Genomic DNA, 25,794 nt, shown 5'->3' on the forward strand with positions numbered 1-25,794 from the left:
GTACCTTTTAAAATACTATACAAGGTTTAAAAGCCAGCATTTTTAATGATTAATTTGCCCTGGCATTTGTGGCTCTCCTGGATATACTCCCAAAGCCTTTGCAAAAGGTTTCTGGGGAGGGCAGCCTTATTCCATCCACCATGGTAGGACACTTTACCACTTTTCCAGGCCAGGAGCACGTACTTGGGAATCATTGTAGAACAAAGCATTGCAGTGTATGTTTCCTAGCGTTCAAACAACATCCGTTCTTTATCTCTCTGAATTATCCTCAGGAGAGTGATATCATTCATGGTCACCTGGTTGAAATAGGGTGCTTTTCTTAAGGGGACATTCAGAGGTGCCCGTTCCTGCTGAGCTGTTTGCCTATGGCTGAACAGAAATGTCCCCCGCTGTTAGCCACGTGGTGGGGGGAGGTAAAATGTGACCTTGGAACGAAAGCACATGTGCTATGTATGTAATGTTAACAGCAAGGTTCACTGTGAAAGAGTGTACCCATTGGTCTATAAAATGTGTCTTTTCAAATACCACTGTCCCTTTTTTTTCCTCTCCACTAGCTGCATGTGTTTCAAGGATCACAGGATCTTCTCCTTCCCAGAGGCTAGCAAAGATTAGAAGGCGAAAAAAACGCACTCGCGATGAAATGTTCTCTGAGCTCATGCTGTCCTCCCACACTGACAGAGCACAGACGAATGCATGGAGGCAGGCAATGTCAGAGTGCAGGAAAGCACAAAATGACCAGGAGGAGAGGTGGTGGGCTGAAGAGAGGGCTGAAGCTGAAAGGTGGCGGCAGCGTGATGAGAGGAGGCAGGATGCAATGTTACGGCTGCTGGAGGATCAAACTAATATGCTCCAACGTATGGTTGAGCTGCAGGAAAGGCAGCAGGAGCACAGACCGCTGCTACAGCCCCTGTGTAATCAACCACCCTCCTCCCCAAGTTCCATAGCCTCCTCACCCAGACGCCCAAGAACGTGGTGGAGGGGCCTCCGGCCACCCAGCCACTCCACCCCAGAGGATTGCCCAAGTAACAGAAGGCTGGCATTCAATAAGACTTAAACTTTTAAAGTGCTGTGTAGCCTTGTCCCTCCCTCCTCCACCACCCCTCCTGGGCTACCTTGGTAGTTATCCCCATTTGTGTGATGAATTAATAAAGAATGCATGAATGTGAAGCAACAATGACTTTATTGCCTCTGCAAACGGTGATCGAAGGGAGGTGGGGAGGGTGGTTAGCTTACAGGGAAGTAGAGTGAACCAAGGGGTGGGGTGTTTCATCAAGGAGAAACGAACAGAACTTTCACACCGTAGCCTGGTCAGTCATGAAACTGGTTTTCAAAGCTTCTCTGATGTGCACCGCACCCTCCTGCGCTCTTCTAACCACCCTGGTGTCTGGCTGTGCGTAACCATCAGCCAGGCGATTTGCCTCAACCTCCCACCCCGTCATAAATGTCTCCCCCTTACTCTCACAGATATTGTGGAGCGCACAGCAAGCAGTAATAACAGTGGGAATATTGGTTTCGCTGAGGTCTAACCAGGTCAGTAAACTGCGCTAGCGCGCTTTTAAACGTCCAAATGCACATTTTACCACCATTCTGCACTTGCTCAGCCTGTAGTTGAACAGCTCCTGACTACTCTCCAGGCTGCCTATGTATGGCTTCATGAGCCATGGCATTAAGGGGTAGGCTGGGTCCCCAAGGATAACTATAGGCATTTCAACATCCACAACGGTTATTTTCTGGTCTGGGAAGAAAGTCCCTTTCTGCAGCTTTTGAAACAGACCAGAGTTCCTGAATATGTGAGCGTCATGTACCTTTCCCGGCCATCCCACGTTGATGTTGGTGAAACGTCCCCTGTGATCCACCAGTGCTTGCAGCACTATTGAAAAGTACCCCTTGCGGTTTATGTACTCGCTGGCTTGCTGCTCTGGTGCCAAGATAGGGATATGGGTTCCGTCTATGGCCCCACCACAGTTCGGGAATCCCATTGCAGCAAAGCCATCCACCATGACCTGCACATTTCCCAGGGTCACTAGCCTTGATATCAGCAGATCTTTGATTGTGTTGGCTACTTGCATCACAGCAGCCCTCACAGTAGATTTGCCCACTCCAAACTGATTCCCGACTGACCGGTAGCTGTCTGGCGTTGCAAGCTTCCACAGGGCTATTGCCACTCGCTTCTCAACTGTGATGGCTGCTCTCATCTTGGTATTCTTGCGCTTCAGGGCAGGGGAAAGCAAGTCACAAAGTTCCATGAAAGTGCCCTTACGCATAAGAAAGTTTTGCAGCCACTGGGAATCGTCCCAGATCTGCCACACTATGCGGTCCCACCAGTCTGTGCTTGTTTCCCGAGCCCAGAATCGGCGTTCCACAGCATGAACCTGCCCCATTAGCACCATGATGCCCACATTGGCAGGGCCCGTGCTTTGACAGAAGTCTGTGTCCATGTCCTCATCACTCTCGTAACCGCGCTGACATCGCCTACTCGCCCAGTTTCGCTTTGCCAGGTTCTGGTGCTGCATATACTGCTGGATAATGCGTGTGGTGTTTAATGTGCTCCTAATTGCCAAAGTGATCTGAGCGGGCTCCATGCTTGCCGTAGTATGGCGTCTGCACAGAAAAAAGGCGCGGAACGATTGTCTGCTGTTGCCCTGACTGAGGGAGGGGCGACTGACGACATGGCTTACAGGGTTGGCTTACAGGGAATTAAAATCAACAAAGGGGGTGGCTTTGCGAGAAACTGAATGGCTGCCTCAAGGATAGAACTCAAAACTGGGTTTAGCAGGCTGTTGATTTCACAGAGGGAGGGAGGAGAAAATGAATACAAAACAAATCTGGTCTATTTCTTGTTTTGAGCCACTTCATTTATCTTTATACATCATGCTGACAGCAGACTGTGCAGTATGACTGCTAGCCATCGTCACCTCCTGGGTGCTCGGCAGAAGACGGTGCAGTATGAGTACCGGCTATCGTCTTCTGCTAGCTGCAGATTAAAAGACAGTGCACTGCCGGTAGGACTCAATCACCATGAGACGAAACAAGGGAAATGACCTGACTGAGTCACTCCCATGTTTGCCCAGGCGCCCGGTTAAAAGAGCACCCAGGACTACGTCGATGACGGCTACCAGTCATACTGCACTGTCTGCTGCCAAAAGGCAATAAACTGCTTCTGTGTAGCAATGCAGTACTATGTCCGCCAGCACCCAGGAGACATACGGTGATGGTTAGCTAAGCGGGCTCCATGCTTGCCGTGGTATGGCGTCTGCACAGGTAACTGAAGAAAAAAAGGCGCAAAACGATTGTCTGCCCTTGCTTTTATGGAGGGAGGGAGGGAGGGAACCGGGGCCTGACAATATGTACCCAGAACCACCCGCGACAATGTTTTAGCCCCATCAGGCACTGGGATTTCTACCCAGAATTCAAATGGGTGGTGGAGACTGCGGGAACTGTGGGATAGCTACCCACAGTGCAAAGCTCCGGAAGTCGACGGTTGCCTCAGTACTGGAGATACAGTCCGCCGACTACATGCACTTAGAGCATTTGTGTGGGGACACACACAGTCGACTGTATAAAAACGCTTTCTACAAAACCGACTTCTATAAATTCGACCTAATTTCGTAGAGTAGACATACCTTGAGTGTGCTCTAATTCACCACTGAGGGCAGGTTTGGTCCCTTCACAGCCCAGGATACAGGGAGCGCTAGGGTGGCTTACAGTTCAAGCACAGGAACATCATAATTGAGAATCAATCCCAGTATGTTTATTAAGATAGAGTCCATGTTCTAAAAAATTTTCAAAACTCTTAATTTAGGAAGATGAATACTTTCCCCAGGGCAGTGATCACCAAGAAATAACAAAGAAGATAATTGATCTCACAAGAAACACACCTGTTTTACAAAGAATGTTGTGTGTCCAGGAATCTAACAGGTTAAATAATCAAAGAAACAACAAAAAATCTAAGACAATTCATGTATTCTTAACATATTAGGAAAAGTTTATCTGTTTATCATCCCAATTCAAATATTTCAAGCTAATGGAAGTTGAGCAACAAAGTAAAAAAAAAACCTTAAAAGAGTCCTCTGTTCACTCCACTGCCACAGCAAATTAATTTTGCATAGCATTTTTATTGAAGCTGATCTAAAGTGAATGTTTGTCTTCTTTCATGCATAGATACAAGTAAAAAATTTATTGAAAAATCAATAGTGTAGATTGGGATTAAACTGCACAGTGAAATACCATGATAAACGGCTTTTAAAAGCAGTTGAGGATTTCACACAGCTCTGAAAGATGTCAATGATTTATGTGTTTGGTCTATGCAGCCTAAATCCAAGCTAATGAGGTACAATTGCTGTATATAAATCTGAAACACAAAAAGACTCAGTTGTCTGGAAGAAGCAACAGCCACATAGGATTGCATGTAGGAATCTTTCAGAACCAACATTTATGCTTCTAGGAATAGGTTGGTATCTTCTTGCTTACTGGTTATGGCTTGTGTTGAAAGATGTATGCTGCTAACTGATGGACAAGCTTCGCAAGAAGGTTACTATCAGTTGAAAGCAAGCCTGCAGGTCTACTTTTGTTTACCAGATGGTGTCTTTCAAGTGAGAACTACTACTTTTGGGACACTGAAGTAATTGTCGATTACAGTAGTCACAACTGCTATTGTTAAAGTTGCAAAACAATTTCTAAATTCTCAAAACTTTCTGGAACAATCTTTTGGGCTAACGTTTTCAGTGTGGTGTCTCTTCCCGGAGGTGATTTGCTTTGGAAAGTTTGAACAAACTCCTTCATCCTTTTGAAGTTACAAAAGTAATAGCAAGCATATTTTTACCTCTTCCCCCATAAAGATAACTAAGAACAGCTAAACTTTGAAACTTCAAACTAGATACTCAAATAGGTCATGATAACAGAACATGCATTGCTAAATCTGAAAATGAAAATGTTTTAAAACAAAGGGCAAAATCATCCTCTGAGTGAGAATTTCCGGGGGGAGGGGGGGGAGATCAGGGGGGCTGGAAATTATGAAGTTCTCCTTGTGGAATTGTCTTGCCTTTGATTTTTTGGGATAGAACGTCAAAGTTACATCCCCATTTCACATAGAACAAACGGGAGGCTGGTTCCCCAAACCAATGGACTTCTCTTGGCCTCTGCATGTGCCCTCTTCCAGCTCCCTAGAAGCAGGATTCCAAATACATATCCCGAAGCCCCACAATGAGAGTTACACAGTGTGAAGGGTTCATTTAACATTGAGGGAGGCAGGCTGCCTCCTTCTCACCATGTTTTTGACCTAGTAGATCCCTTCCATAACTTCCCCTGCACTGACCTACCATTTTGGTCTCTTCCACTCACAAAAGGAGAGGGCACAATCCAGCCCAATGTTTGAAAATATGGGCCCTCAAGGTCACAACAGTTTGGGTCTTCTTAATATACTTGTTCATCATGCCAATACCTTTATTAATAAGTATATACTTTTCTTGGTCAGCTGAATTATTTTAGAGCATGCTGGATGCCTTGCAGTACAAAAGCAAGGCACGGGCCCCTGCCTCAGAGAACTTACACTATAATTTCAGACATAATGCAAAACTGAGGGGGGACAAAACAGTAGGGAAGGGATGGACAAAGGTTGCATCAATTAGATTATATAGTTACTTAATAAAGACTACTTGGTAAACAGATTGTTGATACAAATTTTTTAAATTAAAATAATAAATGTCTTTTGAATCACTATTTGAAGTAAGGGAATGAACCAGGAAGTGTGGCAGAGCAAAAGTGCTGTTGTGCAGAAACTCTAAACTGGCCTTACTTGGGACTCTCACTCAGATATTGACAAGTCACAAGTATTAGGGAATACTCACTTTTCTCTAATGGCACAGGTACCAGTCTCACTGTCCATCACAGAGCCCCTTTCACTGACCGATTGTGGCTGAAACCAGCAAAAGCTTTTATGGCAGTGAGGGGCAAATGGAAGATGCCATATTGGCAACATGGCCTGACACAGATGGGAAATAGAAGGAATAGCTGCCTGAAAATAAAAATGATCATTACATGACCATATACAGCAAACAACATTAAAACAAAGTTTCATGATCTCCGATTGTGGATTATGTGAATACCAACTGAAAGGTGAATATCACTGGCTCAGTACACTGCAGGTATCTGGTACCAGTAATCATGTCCTTGATTTAGTGGTGGTACACAGAGGGCAAGTTAATAATGCAATCCAACATGTTACTACTTATTGCAAAAAAAAAAAAGAGTCTCCTCCAACAACAACTCTTCCAACCTACTTTATTCCTTACTTGTACTCTGTCAATGTGCCCAAATCACATTGTACGTTTGGGACTTGGTTCTAAAAAGTGTTGAGTGTCCTCATCTCTCACGATAATAAAATAAGTTGAGGACACTCAGCCTTTAGTAGGAGCTGCTCTGAATCCAGCAAAGTTGGGTTCAAAGTGAAAATGGCAACAAATATTTTCTCATACAGAAAATGCTATAAATAAATAAAACTAAGAGCAACTTTAAAAGCATCATGAGGACTACCATGTTATGGCTCCTTAGATATTATGCGGTTCCATTTGATTAATCAAACTGACATGTTTTAATGCCTATGAAAGCAGCTTTTTAACCTCTGACTCAGTTAATCTCTTAAAATATTTTGTCTGTTCAAAGAAAATTAATAATGGGATGTTAGTTGATTAACTGAAACTAAATATCAACACAGCTAGACTTATGGATAAATGAACTCATTCTTTTAAGGAATGTACAGGGAATTTACCCATACTGAGGATTCTAAAGTCTATAAATGCTACAGAAACAGCTCAGATTCTAGATGGCAACTAACACTGAGTCATAAATATGTTTACAGTTTGGTTTAGCTTTGGCTCAGACTGGATATTAAATGAAAGCTTGAATTCTTTTCTACATCTGATTAACTGAAGTTTCCAACAAAGTGACCAAAAAAGAAGGTTAGAATGACCACCAGGATATTATAATTATAAATCAGCACATCTTGTGCAAGTCTTTCCTTTCCCCTGTTGAGAAATACAGATGAAATCATCAATGTAAAATGGGATTAAATGACCCAACATTTGAAATTGAAGGCCAGTGTATTGCTAAATTTTGTCAAAGATTCTGATTTTAGATTCATTTTAATATTCACTACAACTATAGAAGATGAAATACTTTGAATAAGGAGCCAGGAAGCACTAAGTAAACCAAGAAAGGTGTTCTGTAACGTGAACAGGTTAACCTTTGTCTGTCCCATATTATGTATCCTTGAGACCATTTTCCACGTGGATATTTGTTATCTAACATGTACAGTACCATCAGCACAGTATCAAAGTGCTAATGTTGGATGCCCTTGTTGAAATTACCCTAGTTTCTGAACCCTTTTATGACAGGGTTTTAAAATACATATACACCCATACCTACCCACACAGCTGTTATAGCCAATCTTTCCATAGTTGTGTATGTGACAATGAAAAATTAATCATAAAAGGAAATGGAATGAGAAGTTAGATGAAAAAGATTGAATAGGTCCCATCCACTTCCTCTCCCACCTATAGTATACATTTTTTGTTTTATTTTAAATGTGCCAAATAATGGGACTTCTATCACTCACCTTGATAGCGCAAAAATAGCTAACTACATTAAAAGTGTCATACAGCCACTGCTCAACACCCTTCAACAGGTTAATCTTCTATCCTAAAAATTTTAAATGCTCTCGTCTTGACATTAACACAGCAGCTGCATGTGAAAATTGGTGTGGCCGATAGGTCCTTGTGGAATAAAAGCTTGCTCACTCAGACAGAAGAAACTCTAATATCTTGGACTTGTTTATCGATAATCCAGTCTTTACTGCTCATTCACTCCAATGCCAAATTCCTGACTTCATCATGGAACAGAAACTCAATGACCCAGAAATAATTTGAACAAACTTATTTCACTGAGGATTTTTTTACCCCATTAAACTCGCCTTCCCTGATAATGCTGCTGAAGGCATGGTTAATGTGTTTGAGGCTGGGTAGACTCAGTTTTCTACAATCATATCTAATAGTTTGGATATTAAAATAGCACATTAATCCCTTTAGAGAGAGGAGCTATTTTTGATCATTTACTTTTCTTTTCAAAACAAAAAGCCCTTTAAATTAAAAGATTAATCCCTACACTATATCAAATTAGGAGAATATGGATAATAGGAAGATCTTAATACTGAGAATATTTGCTTCTCCAATTAAGAATCAGCAACAAGACTTGATCCTGCTCCCACTGTACTCAATGGCAACACCTCCTTTACTTCAATGCTGCAGGATCAGGCCCATAGTCAAGACAGCAAAATCTTTTTTAGTGTCAAATGACTCACAGTCATTCTGATGTTATTTATCAAACTTTTTATCAGTGCAAAAATAAAGACATGTATTTTCCCCTCAAACTCATTTAATGCTTTTCCTGTTCAATTAATAATCTTTCCTGCAACTCTCCATCAGAAATGCAGAGTGGTCCTGGGAATCACATTTTGCAATGTCTATGGGCTGATTCCCATGAAGTCCTCCTGATTCTGAACTCTGCCAATATGTCTTCCAGGACTGGATCAGTACTTTTTGCGTTTGGACTAAGTCAAATATATTTTTTTCCATTTTCCTTACCAGGACGAAGAAATGAACTACATTATTGTACCGCCTCAGGACACTATTACTCTGAAATGTACTTGAGTCTTTAGCAATATTCATTTTAAGAACAGCAAATTAGTCCATTAAGCATTCAACCCCCACTGGATTACCTCAAAACCAAATGGTGGAACTTACCAGAAGCATTGCAGAGGTTCCATTTGGCCTGGATAAATGGATAGACATTTCAGGGAACATCCTATCAATGCGGCTGATCACATCATCAACATACCTACCAAACAAAACAAAAATATACAAAAATTTTAGAAATTATTTATGCCACATATGCATCAATGAAAACAATCACAAACAGATTGTGGTACAGTTTTCAAAATCCATCTTGACAAACCATCCAACAGGTAACTAGCCAGAAGTTTTATTCCAGCCAATGCGTGCAAGGAATGGTGGGGAAAGGAAGAAGAGGTTGATGGCCGATTCCCACCCCTCTTCCTAATTTGCTACTGCATTTCCAAATGTGAGAGAATTCCTCCTCCTACAGAGCACCTGAAATCAGCAGACTCCCTCTATTCCTTCACGGCAAAACTCCTCTAGAATTTTCAAGCACTTGTAAGGCTGTGCTCCCAAAATACTTTTTAAGCACTCTTCTGTCACACCACTTGCCATCAGTTATTGGTCAAGGATTGTTCCATGACATTATATAAACTGATTTTGTATTACATTTGTAATTGTCACTAATTCAGATATCATCCTTCCAACTCATCAGTTTTAAGTTTTTTTACATTCCATTCAACCATCTCTGACACACAGCAGCAAAGCTCAATGCGAGAAGTACAGCAAACTGGAAGATCACTTTGGAGCAATACGAAAGTCTACAGCTCACAAATGCAACCTTTGAATAATATGGTAGAATGCAGTAGGAAACAGAAGTTCAGCACTGAACTTCTAGCCATGTGATCTCATTGAACTCCATTCAAACCAATGACAGCTGTGTTTCCTTAATAACTAACATACTTCAAAGACTCACACACATTTAATATATTGTGGTAAACAAGGCAACCCAATGTGAAAGCAGAGAGAGGCGCAATAAAGAAATAATTCTAAACTAAATGAGAATAAGTGATTTTTTTTTCAAAAAATCACTTCACTCTGGCAAAATTATATTGAATATGTGACAACATGTGGGAGTATGAGGGGCTATAAAGTTTAAATTGCCTCTTGTTTGAGAAGACCTACATAATTCATTTGTGGCTTTACAATGCCAGAGTAATATAGCTATTCTGAAGTGTTGGTCCTAAAGATTTTATAGCACCCCACCTACATACACTATTTCAGAAAGCAAACCTTTTGTACTTCATGGAATTTAAATTATAAACACCTCAGGAAGGAACTTGTACTTTTTGTCTGTAAGGCACTATGCACACTTATGGTGAATTAAGTAATAATTATTGATAATAAAGATAATATTGCAACCTAACTCCACATTGAAATAATGATGCACAAGTACTATCGTTATAAAGATGAATGCAAACACATTAAAAATACTTATGAAAATAGTTACTGTTCATGAGTAAAGTCAAAGTTTAAAATGTTAAATGAATATTAAAAATATACATATACGTTCAAAATAAAATATCAATTAGACTATTTTATGTACTAACAACTTTAAAGTATATTTGTAAAAATGAACTGAAATATTTAAAAAAAATCACTTTAGTAACCATCACATTGCTTTAAAAAAGTTTTTCAGAGTTCTCATACCCCCATGTTGACTGTTTTTATTTTTGCAATGATTGAGCAAATTTATTTTTGATTTTTAAAAAAATCAGTGTTTTAAAACTAATTCAAATATCTTTTTATATGTACCACAACTCAAAAAAGTTTGAAACAAAAGTCTGAGACCATTATTACTAAGTAACAGCCTGGAGGGATTTTTTTTTATATCAAAGTTATAAGCCACTGACAACAACGGTTTATAGAAAAACTTAACTCCAGTGGTGTGAACTGTGCCACTGGAAAAATAAAAACCCACGATAAAATCTCTATTCTGAAAAAGTTAACAAACCCTTTTCAAAGCAGGAAAATACAGGGCATGCTCTCTGGCTCTTTAAGGACAGGATCAGATGGGGTACTAGTGGGTTGCTGCCAAATGCATCTACAAACAGCATGGCTTGCTGAGCTACAAATGGAAGAAGGTATACGTGGACATGTTTTCATGTTAGCACATACTTAGGCTTTGAAAAGAGTTTTCAGAATATTAGCTAGCAAAAGTGAAAGTAAAACATTTCTGCATCTAAAAACTATTTCTCATGTGGGATTATTTGAACTGTTTAAGGAGGGTAAGCAATTTTGAGAATTTGCTTTTTAAACTATGTTTTAAATTATTCTTTTTAGTCTTATTTGTTTAAAAAACCCAAAGGAGTCTTTTCACTGGGGACATTTAAGCTTTGATTGCTATCTTGCAGTAACCCAAATTCACTGCTGGGCATCATCAGTAAGTCAATGGAGTTGTACCTGCTCATGCAATTGGTGAACTCGATCCTCTTATTGCAAGTAAAAAAGGGAACTACTGTAACATTTTAACGTAAAATCCTGCTCCATCCTTCCTGTTACAAAGGGGAAGAGGGAAACGAATGGTTTTTATCCATGCAAATGAAACTGACTCTCAGCTTGCTAGCTGATAGTGGAGTCAGAATCAGTGTAAGCAAGAAACATCTTCCTTAAAATGGTGAAAGAGGAGAAATGCATGACAAAGCTCCAAGATAAATAGTCTACATATCAACAATATGTATCACTGTCACTTTAAACATTCCTATATCTGATACGTTTCTATTCTAAGCATATGTCTGTGTGACTTGAATCCAGTTACTCCAGACTCTGCAAAAAGCAAATTCAGCTGGCACTTGTGTGTAAAAAAAAAAAAAAGAGGTCATTGCTAACCATATGCTAATTAAGAAACATGGAGTTTCTCCTTAACAGATCCTCAATCAATACACATCATAGCCTCGGACACAACAATGCAAATTATTGCAGAATTTAAATAAAAAGCTATGGCAACAGATTTTGGAGTTTCAGGCGATAATTAAAATTGAATGAAAAATGAATGTTTAGAAGTATTATGCCACTTGTCTGGCATATGTAAAGCCAGGCTCACACCAATATTGACATATTCTGTATTTTACTATGTAAGGAAAGTTAAAATAATACTAAATCTTATATCTCTACTAGAAAAGTTAGGTCTGTCTTTGTTTTTTAAGCACAGATCCAAATCATAACTAGTCTCTTTAGAATACCACCACCACAGTGGTTTGCATTAAAAAGAAGCAATTATTTTACTGTGCTATTATAGCTCACCATGTCATCATATTCCAGATATAGGAAGCTGTCCCAATTTATGAAAAAGTGAATGTACATTAACATAAACGCTGTCTATTAAATGTATTCTCCCAAACACCACTTGAAACCTCTATATTACACTTGGAAAAGGAAAAAACTGAATACACATCAACTCTTGCAATCCACAATCTGATAGGACAGGTTAGAGGATGGATTTAAAAATGACATTTTAAATATTAGACTTTATAAAATTTAAATACCTTTCCTTAAAAAAAAAATCTGTTTAAAGTTAAATTTGAAATTACCACAATCATCATTAAGGCCTAAACTTCCCAGAACCTATTAACATCATTTAAATAAATAAAAGCACTGCATCAATGGTATGTCTACACGGCAGCTAGACACCCATGGCTGGCCTGTGCCAGCTGACTTGGACTTGCGGGGTTTGGGCTGCGGGGCTGTTTAATTGCAATGTAGACATTACGGCTTGGGCTGTAGCCCGAGCTCTGGGACCTTCCCACCTCACAGGGTCCTAGAGCCTGTGCTGCAGCCAAAGCTCAGATATCTACACTGCAATTAAACAGCCCAGCAGCCCAAAGCTCGCAAGCCTGAGTCAGCTGGCACAGGACAGCGACAGGATTTTTAATTGAGGCCTCCTCAAATTCTAATGAGTTAGAGTGTGCTTCTTTTTTAATAAGATACATCATCAGGGGGAAAACATCTACCTTTTGAGATCAACTCAAACTATCTAAATTTGTCACAATGCCATGTACTGCATTAAGAATGTATATTATTTTCAATCTTTAGAATTGAGCAAATGGAAGTATTTTCAATTTCACTTGTCCAGAAAAGCTTTTGCCTTAATTATATTTGGGTTCAGTTTAGATAAAAGGTGCAGAAATAATATTTTCTTCATTTGCATTAATTCGTTCAAATTTAAGAAATCAACTGGGTGTTGAAAAAGCAGGAAATCTTGCTTCCTCTTCCAATCTATGAATAAAAAACAGGTTGGAGAGGATGAAATCTACTCAATTTAAAAACTTGAAGGGCATAGGGACAGATATTCAAATGCATTTAGGCACTTAAAGATGCAGATAGGCACCTGGTGGGGTTTTCAAATGTTCTCAAGCAGAGGTTAGGCACCTATTGCCATAGATTTCAACTCCCATTGATTTCAAGGAGAGTTAGATACCTAACCTGTGTAGGAGCTTCTGAAAAATCCCACTAGGCACCTGTCTGCATCTTTAGGTGCCTAAATACCTTTGAAAATCTGGTCAATGGCAACCAAAATAGTTAATTCACTAACTATGGTTAATACTTTCTTTGTTTGATGAATCAGTTTTAAATCCAAAATGTACTTTGATAAGCTTTTCCCCCTTATGTATTAGCACATTTAAGGTAGTTTTATTTAACTAATAAAAGCAGTTTTAAAATGCAGTTTTTGTGTATTTTTTAATTAATTCCCATTTCCATCTAAATGTAGCTTGACACAAATCCCAAGTAAAAAATTATCTAGTAAATAAAAAATACACCATTCACCATTTTCTAACATAATTAAAAATGTAAGAGTCAAGAATTTGAATAAATGCAGGTTATTAAGTTATATAATTGCTTAAATAAATATGTATGGATATACTATTTCTGGTTAGCAAACAGTAGTATCCAATTTAGTGTAAAGAATATATTTGGTTACAAATCAACGTTTTAATCATTACCAACCAATAAGAATAAATCTTTCTTTAAGAAAATAAGTACAAAAGTCAAAATAAGATGTTAATTATTTAAACCAAGGTTCCCTGATTGCTGATTTAAATCATGATTCAAATTGACTATTAAAATCACTGATTTAAATCAATCCAACTCGAAAAGCCACGTTTCCATGTTGTTTATTTACTAAAAGATAATTCAAACACAACACTATATGAACCCGTATATACTGTAGGCTCCTCCAAGTTCTCAGATGTGACTGCTCCTGGGGGTCACTTACCTCAAACTAAGTCTTTGCACTCCAGACTTGTCTGCCTCAACAGTTCCTTCCTTTGGGACTTACTCTATCCTACTTCCTCAGCTAAGGAGCTACTCCCACCTTTTTTATATTCTACCCTGTCCTGCAGAGGTATTGAATTAGTCTAGAGCTTGAGTTCCCTGCTTCCCCACTTCTATAAGGTTAAAGCAGAAGATATTCAACCATTTCCTCATCTTGAGGTCCTACCGTTATACTATTGCCAACAAAGATCCTATACCAAATTCCACACATTCTTATTGTGGGTATGGTATTTAAGCACAGAAAAATATATTTGTGGAATCTATTTTACAAAGCACCATAACACTGGTCAAAGGAAAGTCAAAGCTAGTACTAGTAGGATTCCAGAAGACTAGGCAAATGCATTGTCAGTGAACAATAAGAAAGCTATCTACAAATAGCAGAAAACCTTATTTTCCAAAATGGAGGCATTGGACAAGGAGATGAACTCTCTATGTCCCACTATCCAAGCTCAAGGCTCTCATGCAGAATCATTAAATATGTAATAGGCAAATGGCAAAGGAGGCTGGCCTAGATATACTATTCCATCATTCTTCTATCTCTTTTCCACAGCCTGGATATCATGCTTGTTCTAATTTCCATTGCATTCAGGTACCATGTGATGGACACAGATTTGGGATGTGTCAATAACTGATATTTTATAAAGAGCAGAAAATATTGGCGGGAGATTTATTATGGAAAAAAATACATCCTGAATCTTTAAGAGACAATAAATTGGTTTAAAAGAGAATGTCTTTGGTTAAGACAATCAGCCAGAATTGTGAGTCAGGCAGAGGGATGGAAGGCAAATGACATGTGGAGAATCTGCTATTGTGTCAATAAACCATCTGATAAATATATGAAAAGGAAGGAAAATAGAGAACAGCCCTCTGCCCCTCTAAATAGTTCCTACTTGTACCCCCATTTAGGAAAATGGACATAAGAGTGAACAATATTAAATCATACCATCTGCATGTACACCACATGATGACGATTTCTTGAGCGAGTCTGATCTGATAAGCCAGGTCTACCAAAGTAAAGTAGGGCTGTCAATTAATCGCAGTTAACTCATGAGATTAACTCAAAAAAAGTAATCACACTGTTAAACCATAGAATACCAATTGAAACTTATTAAATATTTTTGGATATTTTTCTACATTTTCAAATACATTGATTTCAATTACAACGCAGAATACAAAGAGTACACTGCTGACTTTATATTATTATTTTATTACAAATATTTGCTCTGTAAAAATGATAAACAAAAGAAACAGTATTTTTCAATTCACCTCATACAAGTACTGTAGTGCAATCTCTTTATCATGAAAGTGCAACTTACAAATGTAGATTTTTTTTTATTACATAACTCCACTCAAAAACAAAACAATGCAAAACTTCAGAGCCTACAAGTCCACTCAGTCCTACTTCTCATTCAGCCAGTCACTAAGATAATCAAGTTTGTTTACATTTACAGGAGATAATGCTGCCCACTTCTTATTTACAATGTCACCAGAAAGTGAGAACAGGCATTCACATGGGACTTTGTAGCTGGCTTTGCAAGGTATCTACGTGCCAGATATGCTAAACATTCGTATGCCCATGCTTTGGTCACCATTCCAGAGGAGATGCTTCCATGCTGACAATACTTGTAAAAAAAATAGTACATTAATTAAATTTGTGACTGAACTCCTTGGGAGAGAATTGTATGTCTCTGGCTCTATTTTACTTGCATTCTGCCATATATTTCATGTTATAATAGTCTCGGATGATGACTCAGCACATGTTGTTCATTTTAAGAACACTTTCACTGCAGATTTGACAAAACACAAAGAAGGTACCAATGTGATATTTCTAAAGATAGTTACAGCATGGGACCCCAGGTTTAAGAATCTGAAGTGCCTTCCAAAATCTGAGAGGAACGAGGTGTTAGAGGGCTTATTCCTTCACCCACTTACTTCCCTGGTCCTTCTCGCATGAACAGAGAGCAACAATACTCAAAGTCCAAAGGTGCAAACAATTCGATGTTTATTGGGGTGAACTTCCAGCAAGCATGATTCCAGTTTACTTCCTTAGTGTCCCCCTTCCCAGTTCTGACACCACAGAGGCTTACCTGTGTCCCTGTTCCCATTTCTCCCTTTAGCTAAACATGATTCCAATTCCCCCCCCCACATTCCCTGTTCCCATTTCCCCCACCCACACACTTCCTGATTGACTGCAGACTATATAGTAAAACTTGAGTTCTGCTTAGTTATACCTTAACCAATCATTTTCCTGAAATTTAACTAACCAATCCTAACCTATTGTAACATGATTATGTAACCAATTATATCCCACCACCTTAATTAGTTTACACCCAGCAAAATTAATTATGCAGCAGACAGGAACAATCACAGAACCAGACAGAGATTATACAGACAAATAATAGCAAAGTGGGAACTATAATGACAAAACAATACAGAAGTGAGGATTTCACATCCCAGCTATTGATAAGTGAGTTCTTGCCAGACAGGATGCTATCAAACTAAGTTTCCTTTTACATTTTCTAGGCACTTCCCTTTCTCTGGAGGCGATGGGCATTATCAGGACAGGACTGTATTCCTAAGAGCCCAATAGCACCTTATTTCAATGTGACTAGTTTGGGATGTGAGGAGGTGACCAGTCACTTCCCAGCTTATGGCTGCCTCTATTGCTTAGCCAAAGGTCTTAGATTAAGCACAGAGCCTCAGACTGTCACAGTAAGAGAAGGACCTTACACTGGCAGACAGTGATTTTGATTCTCTCTTTTATACCTCTATAACTAGCTAAGTGATAAGAATACACCTAAATTCTTAGAGTATAGGCCTTTACAGACAGGTCTGAATATCTATATCCTAACACGAGGTGTGGAGCATGCTTTCGGAAGTCTTAAAAGAGCAACACTCTGATGAGGAAACTATAGAACCCAAACCACGAAAAAAAGAACATCAGCGTTCTGCTGGTGGCATTTGACTAGGATGATGAAAATGAACAAGCATTCGTCCGCCCTGCTGTGGATTGTTATTGAGCAGAACCCATCATCAGCATGGATGCATGTCTTCTGGAATGGTGGTTGAAGCATGAAGGGACATGAATCTTTAGCATATCTGGCATATAAATATCTTGCAAAGCCAGCTACAATAGTGCCATGCGAACACCTGTTCTCGCTTTCAGGTGACATTGTGAACAAGAATTAGGCAGCATTATCGCCTGAAAATGTAAACAAACTTGTTTGTCTGAGTGATTGGCTGAACAAGAAATAGGACTTAGTGGATTTATAGGCTCTAAAGTTTTACATTGTTTTATTTTATGTATTAAAAAACTGCATTCAAATTCTACATTTGAAGTTCAACTTTTATGATAAACAGATTGTACTACAGTACTTATATTAGGTGAACTGAAAAATACTATTTCTTTTATTTTTTTACAGTACAAATATTTGAAAGAAAATTAAATATAAAGCAAGTGCTGTAGAGAAGTCTAATTCTACTTTTGTGACTGCTATCGTACCAATCCTCAGATCAGAAGGGAAGTATTCCAATATACTTATTATGTTTCTCAAATTTCTCCAGTTTACAGATTTAAAAGCTTCAAATGCTGATAAACATTGGTTAGAGTAAGTGCTTGAGAAAAATACAAGAGGGAATAGTGGAAAGGAGAAAAAATTATTGAAATATATTTGATGAAAAATTGGGCATCTTTCGATACAAGGGAAAAGGACAGAAAATCTGGAGCTTTTGTCACATCGCAGACTGAAAAGAAAAACAGACACATAGGATTTTTAATTTTCAAATCTTATCAAATCTAATGCACCAGTTGGTCAAAATGGTGGATTTGCTAATGAAGCTGTAACAACAGTTTTTAAACCCTGTTCCCACACCCTAGAAGTTCTCTTTTGGCTTTAAATCAGATTCCCTACTCCACACATGTTGTATCATGTTTGTCTCCACATTGGCTTTAGATACATCTTCCTGCTCCTTATACTACACTTGTCCTTCTTCCTCTTCCCCTACTATCCCACTCTTTTCAACACTTCTGCACTTCATTCAAACTTAGCTTTTTCATCCAAGAGTAAAGTTGATTTGTTTCTCCATTTAATATACAAATGGGCCAAATCAGACATATGCTGAAATCAACGGGAACTTCAAGTTCCCAGCATATCTCAGGACCATGTCTTAACTGAGAGCAGTGTGGGACTCCAAACTTCACAACAAAAGGACATTATTCTTTACAAGAATATCTTCACCGGAAAATTCATAGTCTAACTGGTGAATAGTTATTATTCATTAACATGCATTTAAACATGCAGTAAAATTTGGCAAACAAAATTAGATCTGACTTGGAGTGCTGTGCCCAGATCATCATCATTGCTGGCTGTTATGTAAAACTCTGTTTTCAGGTGGTAGAATAGTTTTCCCATAAACAAGTGCTGTATTAACATCGATGAAATCAAAGACAACCATCTACTTCATAAGCATTAGCAGAGACTCCAAAGTTAATTCTAAATGCTATAATCTTTTTGTTTTGTTATAAAAATTCATTAAAATCAGCTCTGGAAAGGGAAAGCAGAGAGTCAAAGTTCTTTGAAAACCTCCTAGTAGTGTTGCCAATAAGCATATAAAAATCATCTAGCCTATATTAGAAGAGCAATGCCTGGAACAGACAGTAGACACTTCTGAAGCCATGCCATATGTTATCGCCAAGCCAGTTACAAAATGCTGTTTCTAATACACTAATTAGTTCTGCAGAACACTCAAGATACAGTTGTTTGCTAAAAAGATCAGGTTTACAACGTAGGAGTAATTCAGAAGCCAGCTTTGCAGCCACAGCTCCGATAATGCTCTTTGATTCGCTCCTAGCTACCCCACTTCCCCAAAAAGAGAGTAAAAGGGACAAGAAATTCATTATAAAAGCCTTTCAATTCTACACTGGACAGATGGCTTAGTTTTCTAACATGACCTTTTTTTTTTTTTTTTAAAACTGGATTAGATCCAGTGATCCAATGTTAGCGTGATGTTTAGCAGCTCAGGCAAGATTTAAATAGCATTTATCCCACATAGTGTTTAAGATGCATGCTGTTCTTTTTTTCCACTCAATACAAAAATCTAAACATTAAAAATGTTTGATTCATAGATTCATAGATACTAAGGTCAGAAGGGACCATTCTGATCATCTAGTGTGACCTCCTGCACAGCGCAGGCCACAGAATCTCACCCACCCACTCCTATGATAATTTGTATTGATAATCACTGTTTTGGGGTTGTGGCTGGGACTGAGGAAGGAGGGAGGGAGAACAACTATTACCCAAAACACATTAGGAAAAAAAAGATACATTTGTAAGACTCGTTAAACTCTAAACATCACTCCACTCCTGCCCAGACAACAGGATTTAAACATACTTGTAGAGTGGGTGGAAAACTCTTATGCATGGGATAAGCAAACCGTGCTGCTGTCCTGCTAGAACAGTGATTCAGGGTGTTCTGGAGAGCAGGAGAGGAAACTCTCCCAAAATAATCACTTGTGTACTAAAGCAACTTTTTTCTTGTTTGTTTAAATTAACTTATTCTTTCAGGTTCTGTTTTTTCATTGATGAAATGTAGTCTAAGTTATATCTAACCAGGCTTCTTTCTTTAAGTCTTTCTTCAGCACTAGTTTTGGTTCCCTTTGCTCAGGTTAATCAAACCAGAGTCAGCTTTCAGGCTGAGTAATAACTCAGTGTATCACAAATCACAGCATCTCTTTAGAGCTGTGGGTCAGTATTTGTCCAAATAGCTTATACAGCAGCAGGCACCAGATTCTGGTTTATTCAGGGTGCTAGAAATGCTTGATCTCAGACCAGATCAGAGCTAAACCTTCTGCTCTGGACCTCCTGTAATATTTCTAGTAACGCCATCTATGGGGTTGTGGTAGGACAAGATATCGATGCCTTTAAAAAAAACAAAACAAAAAAAAAACCACACCTGAAAACAGATGGAATCTCTTCTTGGGTCAAGGTCTAAGGTTATCTTGAAGTTTTTCCCTAGATGCCATCAAATCCACAATTAACAATGTACCCCTCTGCCTATCACTTCAAATCTTAATTGAAATTATTGAGTCCTGCTCCTCTTTCAATTCTGTAAATAAGCCAGAGTGTTCTGATAAATCATCCAGCTACTGTTATATTCTACCCACACAGCACTCTACATGCTTTGAGCACGGCTATCCTTTTGGTGCCTTCTTACTCCTTTATATACAAGTGGTAATTATGTCAACAATAAATCAGCTCATTATAACGTTCATTCTTCTTGTATGTTATACCTCTTCCTCCACCTTGCATCTGTCCTGTCTATTTAAATTGTAAATTCTTCAGGGCAAAGACCACCTACACTGCCCAACATAAAATGGGCCCCGTTTTGGCTTGTACTTAATCATGTTTATCGCAATATTGCCTAATAACAACAACAGAATAAGATTTCACACCCACAAATCATCCTGATTAGCAGATATCCTGTAAGCCAAAAGGTTAGTGAAAAATCATCATTATGTTTACAACCCTGCCGCTTCACAAAGAATTTGACATGGAGTAATTCTTGAGGAGACAAGAGAGATACACAACAGGAATAAATCTGGCAAATGCTGTGGTCATGAGCACTATTATATTCAGTTTGACATTCAAAACACTGTAGAGGACCAGCAGATTCCAAAGAGAGTCACAATCTTCCACAGCAGAGTAACAATGTAAAATAGCAGAAGCCTGTAAGTTGTTAGCATCTGCGCCCTCTGCTCTATTAGCTACAGTGGCTGAAAATTAAACTATTCACTTTGACCTATGTCAAAAATGTTTGAGATCTGGACACTTCAGAGACTGCCTCCATCTTCCAGGATGGGGGCATTTTCACCTCAAAGGTCCATAACTCTGGAACTTAGATCTCCATCCCTGTCTGATTTAGCCTGGATTTACTGGCTTTCAATCTATGCTGTAAGGCTTGTTTATTTTTTCAGTCTTTTTCTGTTGAGTGCGCTCACTAAGGAATAAGTTAGTTGAGGAAGTGAACATCTTATTTATGGTGAATTAGATATTTAGTGGACATTCATTCAATAGAATTCTATATTGATTTTTTGTAAAGTAAATATATAATAATCTATACTTTGGTATAGGTACTTTTATTAAAACTAGACAAGTACACAATGAAGTTCAGAATAATAGTTTTAAGGTAAAACAAAATAAGTATTCGTAAGAACCCACTGGAGTTTTTAGTATATTCTACCCATTTTCCAACTGCTTTCATCGAAAAACAACTGAAGAATAGTTTGAGAGTATTAGCAACAGATTTTAAATGGATGGGCCTGATCCTGCAAAAAAAAAAAAAAATATTTTTTTTAAAACCAAACACAGTGCTCACTACCATAAGTAGTCACTAGACTTCAGACTATTTGTAACAGTATTCAGAGTAGCAGCCGTGTTAGTCTGTATTCGCAAAAAGAAAAGGAGTACTTGTGGCACCTTAGAGACTAACAAATTTATTAGAGCATAAGCTTTCGTGAGCTACAGCTCACTTCATCGGAGTGAGCTGTAGCTCACGAAAGCTTATGCTCTAATAAATTTGTTAGTCTCTAAGGTGCCACAAGTACTCCTTTTCTTTTTGTAACAGTAAGCACTGTACCAAGGTAGTAAAGTATGTGTGATTTAAGGTTATTGATAGTGGTGGAGTTTTAATTATTACCATTCTGATAAAGAGAATAAGCAGATGTCAGGCATTGTTTGTCCTGAAGATAGTACTAAAAATAGGAAAACCACAGTTCTAGTGTAATTTTTATACTAATATAATTTATTAATCTTGGGGTAAAAATTATAATTTAATTCAACGGTTACTTGCTGCGCAAGCCTTTGCACGTAGCAAATTCAGCTCCGTAGCAGACTTTCCAGCAGTACCCATTAACAATAATTATTAAACCAGTGATCTTTGCCAGCTCTCATGAAATGACACTGCATGCTCAGATGGGCAATGGAAAGCGCCTGAAGGGAGATTCAATAAATTCTCACATTAAGAAAGCAACCAGATTTGAAACATTCAATTAGACAGCTGGCATGAGCAGAGGATTCATGCTTTGAAGATGGAAACACACCTCCTCCCTTTCCCAAAATTCCAGAAGTTTTTGGCTCTCATCAAAATCTCAATGTCTCTAAAATCCACCCTTCATTTTCTGACTCTTTTGATAAAACCCTTTAGTATGCCTTGATCATCTTTCATTTCAGCTACTGTAACCTCCTTGCTTCTCTCCTCTTCGGTGTTCAGCCTCCTCCAGCTGTTTCAATGCCATCTTCCCCGTTTTTGAATCCCTTCACTGGGTTCCTTCTCTTTTTCCACATCTTCATTCTCAGAGCAATTCAAGGCTGCTCCTGCCTACATTTCAGCTTGTTTCAAACTATTCCCCCTCTCACACTGCCTAATTCTTTCACTACTCCCTTAAGACTCTAATTCTTGCTGCACCATAGACGAAAACTGCATTTCTCTCAGGCAGCCAACCCAAGCACATTATTAAGTGTCTCTCAAGGAGGACAGGCAGATCATCTGGAGAGACAAACAGAATTTTTTCCCTATGTCAAAAGGACGATTGTGCCGTCTATGATATCCTGAGGAATCAAGGGAGTAAACTCTGGTCAACCAAACTCCAAGGTCTGATTGGCACTTAAAAGTTTAACTATTAAAAGTTTTCCGTTATGAATGTGAATTTTTATTTTATTTTAATTTTACTAAAATAATTAATCTATTAAAAGTCCTAGTGTGAATACATTGACTTATACCAGTATAAGTTATTCCCTATCCCTTACAGAAATAGGTATATGGTATAAAGCACTTTTACACCAACATAGCCAAATCCTCACTGGACAGTGTACTGCTTTAACTGTACAAGTATAGATAAAGTAGTATAACTTTCTATATAGTTTAGACAAGCCCCAATGCAACACACGAACACCAGAACATCCACCTATGCCAGGAACTCCTTGCCGGATCAAAGCCCAAACTGAACTGCAAATTTAAGATGCATCCATCTTTTCATTTATATCTCTTCCCGTAGAGCAAGCTCTGAAGAATTTTGTGTAGGTGAACCACACACCACTGAGAATTCTCACTCATTTTTCTTTTACTTTTTCACAAGATGATGTTTCTGAAGGCCTGGGGGTGGGGAGGGCATCACAGGGCAAATTCAAAAGAAATCTTTTCTGCAGATTTACTTTCAGGCTTATCTGGCAATATCACCCTCAGGTAAGTAATTTATAAAATATAACAGTGACGTCAAAAGCACTTTAAAAAAATGCAGCAAAGACCTGCAAATTTCAAATAGCTGAACCAGCATGCATCTAAAAAGTCAACAGGCTAAACTCCAAACTCTAAGGGGTAGGAGTTTTTAATTGTTTCGCTTAGTTTATTTTAGACTCTACACTCAGGTGCGCGAACCCAGCGCACTAAAGACACAGAATTTTAACGAACAGTACCGATAGGGGTGGTGCTTGAGCTCTGTGGCCTTAGCCCCTCCCCGGCTACATAAAGGCAGTGCTGGCCTGACTTCTCTCAATTCCTTTGCACTGAAATCCAAGGCCAAAGACTCCAGTGCAGGGGGGGGGGTAGTTGATTACATGTCAGCACCCAAAACTTGAACAACAGTTAAGTAGTACAGATAAATAACCATCTTTTCTTTTTTGAGTGGTTGAAGATGTGTATTCCACTCAGGTGACTCCCAAGCATTTTCAGTAGATGGTGAGGCTTGGAGTCTATTTAAACAGAGACTGCACAACAGCCTTCACAAAGTTCATGTCTGATCTCTGTACCATGGTAATAGCATAATGTCTAGCAAAAGTACGTATGGAAGACCATGGAAGCCAATATTGAGACATTGCTGAGAAATGTGATCGATCATCGCTTATATTTATGTTCTTGTCAAACGGGCCTATAATGACTACGGGGGCATCATCTGAACTACAACATAAGCTGTGGTAATACAGGAAGTTGTCCACCTGGAGATCATTTGAGTAGAGACTGGCTAACCTTTCATCCGATCCACACAGCAGACAAAAGTCAACACGATGAACAAAATGGTTTAGTCCTCTCCAAGTAGACTGCCAAGCACTACCTCACATCTCAGGTATGGAGATGTTGCTAATCCACATTTGTGTATAACTCAGGAAAAAATATAGGTAAGTAAATAAATTGGTGAAACTATGACACTACCTTAGACAAGAACTTTGGATGTAGCCTAAAGGACACCTTGTCTTTGAAATATCTGAATATAAGGAGATTCTGCCATTAAGGTCTGTAATTTGCCGATTCTTCTTACAGATGTTCTAGCCACCAGAAAGGCTCTCTTCTGGGAAAGGAGAGACAACAAGCAGGTTGCTGTCAACTTAAACAGAGGACCCATAAGGGCAGCCAGCAAAGTATGGCACCATTTCCTACACCGGTAAACAGAGGCTGAAGCTGATCCTAAAAGGCCCAACATGCATTATATACTACCTGAATATCCAGCATATTGATAAGACAGCACGCCTTCTGCTCTGATCACAAACCTTGAATCTTTAACATCCCTAGATGCGCTCCTCAACCTATTGTGAAGGCATCGTGACTACTGTTTGGCTCCATGGAAAATGGGGACAAAGAATCCCCTTATACGCACTGTTCTGATCCGTCCACCAACGTAGGGAGTCCAGTATTTCTGGGGGTACTCAAATAAGTCTGTCCAATGAATGGGAACTGGGGCAACAGACCAACCTCCACAACTGAAGATGCTACCTCACATGCTACACCACACAAGTGGACACGGCCATATGGCCTAGTAGTCTCAGGCATGCTGCTGTTGTGGTTGCCGACTGTGAAAAAACACATTTTCACGGCTGGTGTGCAAATCCCCAAAAAGCATGGGTGCTCACAAGTCCTTAAATGAATAACATTTCATCTGCTTTATCAGGAAAAAAAAAACCTGGCCACTCTCTGCTGCATATCTGGCACTATTACAGAGTTCTGCAACCACAAGGGCCTTCTGTTCATAACCGCTGATGGCAGAATTCTGCCATCTGCATCAGCTATGTCCAGTGCCGACTGAAAAGACATCATGGAGACCATAAGCTTTCTGTAATAAATGCCCTAAACTCCCCTTTAGAGGATTCCGGCAACTTGTCACTGAATTTGGCTATTGAGTCCCAATTCACAAAATTATACTTAGACAACGGAGTTTGCTGGTTTGCAATGCAATTCTGCAAGGAGGAGGTCAAATATATTTTCCTGACCATGAGATTCAACATCTTTGCTTCCTTGGCCTTTGGCGTAGTCTTGAACCTCCCTTGTTTGACCTCTCTTTAGCTGCTGTCAGGATAAGCGAGTTAGGGGCAGGACACGAATAGAAACGCAACCTCTGCACAGTAACATAACACTTGTCCGTACACTTTGCCATAGGTGTCAAAGAAGCTGGAGTATTCCACAGCAGTGCTTCATTTATGGAAAGAACGACTCTTCCCAGGGTCAAAGACTGAAGGGTTTCCACGAATACACACGTTCCCTTGCACAAAATCAGCCTGCATATGCAAGGCACTGAAGCCATTTTTCTGAGATGATCTTGATGCTCCTTAAAATCTCCAGGCACTGGGGAGAAAGACTCCGGCACTGCCTAGTCATTTGGTAATGAGGACAAAGGAAGATGAACCACTGGAACCTCTTGCTGCAGTACTGATACCTGTATATACCTGTTCAGTGTGCTCATGCTCCAAAGGAGTTACCTATGCTTGAGTTTGCAACAAAATGGCTGAGGAGCCGATACCCCGAGATGCTTAGG

At 39.1% G+C, this 25,794-nt stretch overlaps 1 protein-coding gene across 2 annotated transcripts in view; it reads right to left on the bottom strand.

Annotated features, from left to right (window-relative positions):
* The window catches only part of MED27 (mediator complex subunit 27), a 184,254-nt gene that overhangs the window by 42,977 nt on the left and 115,483 nt on the right, over window positions 1–25,794 (bottom strand). For both annotated transcript variants that reach the window (XM_038374524.2, XM_038374525.2), the window contains exon 4: window positions 8,796–8,889. In XM_038374524.2, coding sequence (XP_038230452.1) covers window positions 8,796–8,889 — 94 coding nt within the window. The remainder of the gene's footprint in view (window positions 1–8,795; window positions 8,890–25,794) is intronic.

Source organism: Dermochelys coriacea, chromosome 16 (genome assembly GCF_009764565.3).
Source record: "Dermochelys coriacea isolate rDerCor1 chromosome 16, rDerCor1.pri.v4, whole genome shotgun sequence".
NCBI lineage: Eukaryota > Metazoa > Chordata > Testudines > Dermochelyidae > Dermochelys > Dermochelys coriacea.